The sequence below is a fragment of the Siniperca chuatsi genome, linkage group LG5 (assembly GCF_020085105.1).
Source record: "Siniperca chuatsi isolate FFG_IHB_CAS linkage group LG5, ASM2008510v1, whole genome shotgun sequence".
Classification (NCBI taxonomy): Eukaryota; Metazoa; Chordata; class Actinopteri; order Centrarchiformes; family Sinipercidae; genus Siniperca; species Siniperca chuatsi.
Window position 1 is genome coordinate 567,501 of NC_058046.1, and position 5,000 is coordinate 572,500.

The window sequence follows — 5,000 nt, forward strand, 5'->3', positions numbered from 1 at the left end:
CCTGCCTGCCTGTCTGTCTGCCTGTCTGCCTGCCTGCCTGTCTGTCTGTCCTGTCTGTCTGTCTGTCTGTCTGTCTGTCTGCCTGCCTGTCTGTCTGTCTGTCTGCCTGCCTGTCTGCCTGCCTGCCTGCCTGTCTGTCTGCCTGCCTGTCTGTCTGCCTGTCTGTCTGTCTTCCTGCCTGTCTCCCTGCCTGTCTGTCTGCCTGTCTAAATCTCAGTTTAACACCTGGTATTTGGGCGAATCAGGGTCCAGTATGGAACCTGAAGCCTGCAGGTCACAAACACTGAGGACGGCGTCACAGTGAAGAAGGAGTTCAGGAGGATGTTTACAAATCGGAAGCTTGTAATTACAATAACTCTGATATGACCTGAACGCAGCGTTAGGCGTTAACGTCCCCGTGGACCTTTGCTGTCCAGCTCTCTCTGCTATTATGATATAACAACAACAATAATATTAACTATGCGATGGATTGACTTGGCATCCTTGTGATTGGTTGTTGCATTATGTTGGTTCATATTTTGAGTTTCGTGCTTGATGACATGAACGAATGAACTTCAGTCTGACAGTTTGCAGGAAGTCATCTTTCTGTCTTTTGCCTGATTTTATTTTCCTCTTTAGAGGAAGACAAACAGCAGACATCACATTAACATTTATGAATACAGAATTAAATTCCCTAATAAACTGATCAAATTGACCTAATATCAGACACTCCTGTCGTTATGTATATATTATATTTGTATATGTTTCTATGTTATGTATATTTACATACAGTCTATAAATTCCTCCGTAAAACCACCTTCTGTAAAGTGAACCGCGCTCCGCTTGAATTTATTAATTTGATTTTATATTTTTGACCGTCTTCACTCGCCGTATGTGCACTTTCTGCCACGCATGCGTAGTAGCAGCTACGTGCTCTCCGGCACATTCTGGTTCTGTAGCTAACTGAAGCTAAGCTAGGCTAGGCTATTCTCTGTCTGCTGCTGTAACGGTCCGAGCCAGCACCGAGTCCGTCTCTATTCAGACCCGGTTCAGGCCGTTAACACGGTACCGGTTCTGACCCGGAACCTGCGCCGACAGCAGAGGCAACAGTCTGCGCTGTTAGCATCGGCAGCTAGCTTTAGCTCAGCTCCAGCAGAGAGAATCAAAACAGAGCTAACAGAAGCTAACTGAAGCTAACGCTGGCTAGCAGCCTGGGAGCAGAACAACATGGCGACAGAGGAGAAGAAACCGGAGACAGAAAACATCAAACAGCCTTCGTCCTCCTCAGGATCCGGCAGTAAGGTGAGTCCGCCGGACTGACGGTGGTCCAGATACCGGGGCAGCTGGTCCGGTTAGCCCGGTTAGCCCGGTTAGCTAACAGTTAGCTCTTCTATGGCTGAAAACAGACCCGAGACTAGTCAGTGTGTTTATTTCTAACCTTCTGATTCATTCATCTAAACATGATTTCTATTCTGTATCAGCTGCAAATACTGGCTGTATTGTGTTATCGATTAATCAAGTGTTAATTCCAATATCCGTCTTTAGTTGCTTTGTGTTTCAACAAATAGAATAACGAGTTCACAAATCCAAAACTTGGTATGAAACCGTTTCTGTGGTCTGCGTTAAAGGACAAGTCTGCTGAAGCAGTCAGGTGTCCACATGGACACTGAGACGGGCTTTTCTGGCTGTAATCGTTCCCCCTGTTCACATTAAACATTAAAACTAGATTTAATAGTCTACATTAGACTCATCTAGTGGAAATCTGCCAAAGTTTGTGTTTTTAGTTCAGCTTGTGTTACTGTGCCTCTACAAGAAGACACTTAAAGCACGAAGATGGTATTTCGCACCACAAACACGACAGCAGATCTCCACTGTACTCCACTAACCTCATATTAACTTGTGTGTGTTTGCATGAGACAGACAGACATCTGTGAAACCTTTCAAAGTAAGGCAGCAATCAGGATAATACGTAATCAATATAATTCCACTGATACATTTATCGGAATTTAAATTCTTTGAGTGAGTTTTGTTTATTTCGAATAACACAGAGCGAGGTCACAACGTGCTTCACAAGAGTAAAAGTATTAAGAAGTAAGACCTTACAGACGCTGGACCGCTGGAGGCGAGACGAAGAAGAGACGAAGAAGAGGGGCCAGCAGAGACCGCAGAGCGCTCGGCGTGGAGCCGCCACTTGTTGTCAGTCGAGCGCGAGGGACGACAGCAAGCCTTCGTCAGAAGACCTGAGTGACCTGCTGGTGATATAAGGGCGGAGCAGGGCTCCGTATGTGAAAACCAGATCCTTAAAACCAATCCTGAACCTGATGGGAAGCCAGTGTAAAGAAGATGAGATGGGCGCGATGCGAGTCGACCTGCTGGACCTGGTCAGCAGCCCAGCAGCAGCGTTCTGGACCGCTTGTAGACGTCCGGGGACGACTTGCTGAGGACGGAGAAAAGGGAATTACGGTAGTCCAGCCGGGATGATGCGACCGCTCTGAGTTTAGCAACATTTCTTACATGGAAAAACGTGCGGGTCAATGATTTGATGTTTGTCAACGTACGTGATCAAATGCAACATTTCTGAGATTAGACTGTGCAGCTGGAGAAAGACCCAGTACACTGAGCAACCCTGGAAGCTAAGCTAAGCTAAGCTAAGCTATCTGAAGCAACAATAAGGACCTCTGGTCTGCGTTCAGCTGTGGTCAAAAACATGACCTAAGGGAAGCGTATACAAATAAAATAGTATAGGGCCCAAGACAGAACCTGGGGGCCACCACAGGAAACAGCAGCAGTTTCAGACCTGCAGGGACCCACGACAGACAGGAGGAGAACCGGTCCAGGGCGCTCCACAGACACCCACCCACTGCCTGAGCCTTTCAGTCCGGACGCTGTGAGCTTCAGTATCAAAAGCACCAGAGGTCATCGGTAACTGTCTGTCTGCTGTAATTCTCAGGTGAGAATCAGGTGTGTCAGCGGTAACGTTTTGTGTGTGTTTCCAGTCTAATCCGGCCAAACCAAACTACACAGTGAAGTTCACGCTGGCCGGACACACGAAGGCCGTCTCTTCTGTCAAGTTCAGCCCCAACGGAGAGTGGCTCGCCAGCTCCTGTAAGCACGCCGCACACACACACACACACACACACACACACACACACACACACACACACAGCTGGTCGTCTCCTCCTGTCAGCAGAAACTGGTGACGTTGGTTGAGATTCACTGAAACCAGCAGAACGGTCTGGTATCTTTATAACTACATAGATTCAGTTTTGATGTAATTTACTGTCGACGTTATCTTCACGGGTAACAGCAGGAACTGTGCAGGTGTGTTCAGACAGGAAGTGAAGATAATTTTCGCCTCTCGTCATTCGTGCAAATTTGAATTCTGGACCTCAAACGTGACAAACGTGTCGGTTAAAAATGGTGACGTCGTATTTTTAACTGATGATTCATCGGCGACTGCTCGCGGCAGCCCGTCCTGGTGGTAGGTTCAAGGACACTCTGACGTTCTGCTGACAGGTCAGAGGTGATGAGGTCTCATGTCTGTCCGTCTGAGATGAGACGATGTGCTGTGACGTTGCAGTAACCATGGTAACGTCTCTGTGCAGCCGCTGATAAGCTGATAAAGATTTGGGGAGCGTTCGACGGAAAGTTTGAGAAATCCATCGTCGGACACAAACTGGTGAGACGCCTCAGTCCTGATCCTGCTCTGAACCCAGTCTGGATTTCGACTGGTTCTGGTTCTGATCCTGGTTTTGTGTGTGTGTGCGTGTGTGTGTGTGTGTGTGTGTGTGTGTGTGTGTGCGTGTAGGGCATCTCTGATGTCTCCTGGTCTTCGGACTCCAACTTGCTGGTTTCTGCCTCCGACGACAAAACGCTCAAGATCTGGGACAACAACTCCGTAAGACACACACACACACACACACACACACACACTTAACCTCCAGGCCAAACTTCAGCCTCTTAGGGCAACAACACCCGCCGACGGGTGGGGAAACGGTTGTAGCAGACGTGCTGTGTCGCTGTAACCCTCTGTGTGTCTCTACAGGGGAAGTGTCTGAAGACTCTGAAGGGTCACAGTAACTACGTCTTCTGCTGTAACTTCAACCCTCAGTCCAACCTGGTGGTGTCTGGATCGGTACGCTGCTTCACCAGAACACAACCTCAGCACCCAGGTTCTGTATCACGTGAAACCTGACTGTCTCCGCCTCTCTGTGTGTCTGCAGTTTGATGAGAGCGTTCGTATCTGGGACGTTAAGACAGGAAAATGTCTGAAGACTCTGCCGGCTCACTCTGACCCCGTCTCTGCTGTAAGTCCTGACCTCTGAGCCTGCACCCGCTTTACGTCCACATGCCCGCTGGACATCTGTAGTGATCACCTGGCACAGGTCCTGACCCCTGACCCCTGACCCGGCCTCTGTGTGTTTCAGGTTCACTTCAACAGAGACGGCTCGCTCATCGTCTCCAGCAGCTACGACGGCCTCTGGTACGTCTACACACACACACACACACACACACAATACACTTACATTCACACACATACAGAGCGAAGGCTGAGTCTGTCTGTCTCTGTCTGTCTCTGTCTGTCTCTGTCTGCAGTCGTATCTGGGACACAGCATCCGGACAGTGTCTGAAGACTCTGATTGGTGAGTGAACCCACTGAATATTACAGAATGTCCCTTTTAATAGTAAAACACAACTGTAAATATAAAACATTCAGAGATTAAAGTTACACGTGTGCTACAGCGACATGTCTGCTCTGTAAATCACTTCCTGTGTTCTCCCATGAAAAAAATCTAAAACCAAAAGGGAGAAATTTATATTTTAATTTTTTGGGTTATATATATTTTTCGGCCCCTAGTTTTGCATTAGTTCGAATGAATACCGTTCGGTATCTGGCTGCTTAGATGCAGGCCAGTCGAATCTCGTATGAAACGGTAACGTTAGCGCTGCGTCACACTGAGCTAGGGCTGCACCTAACGCGATTTTGATTGGTCCATTCATCTAACGACTAATTTCTCAAT

The 5,000-nt window shown here is 48.0% G+C and overlaps 1 protein-coding gene across 1 annotated transcript in view; it reads left to right on the top strand.

Annotated features, from left to right (window-relative positions):
- Positions 1 to 871: 871 nt before the first annotated feature.
- Positions 872 to 5,000, top strand: part of LOC122876009 (WD repeat-containing protein 5-like) — a 15,972-nt gene continuing 11,843 nt past the window's right edge. Inside the window, exons 1-8 of the mRNA XM_044195806.1 lie at positions 872 to 1,281; positions 2,976 to 3,084; positions 3,585 to 3,658; positions 3,788 to 3,877; positions 4,025 to 4,114; positions 4,203 to 4,286; positions 4,407 to 4,462; positions 4,576 to 4,622. Of these exons, the coding sequence (XP_044051741.1) occupies positions 1,207 to 1,281; positions 2,976 to 3,084; positions 3,585 to 3,658; positions 3,788 to 3,877; positions 4,025 to 4,114; positions 4,203 to 4,286; positions 4,407 to 4,462; positions 4,576 to 4,622 (625 nt within the window). The 5' untranslated portion in view covers positions 872 to 1,206. The remainder of the gene's footprint in view (positions 1,282 to 2,975; positions 3,085 to 3,584; positions 3,659 to 3,787; positions 3,878 to 4,024; positions 4,115 to 4,202; positions 4,287 to 4,406; positions 4,463 to 4,575; positions 4,623 to 5,000) is intronic.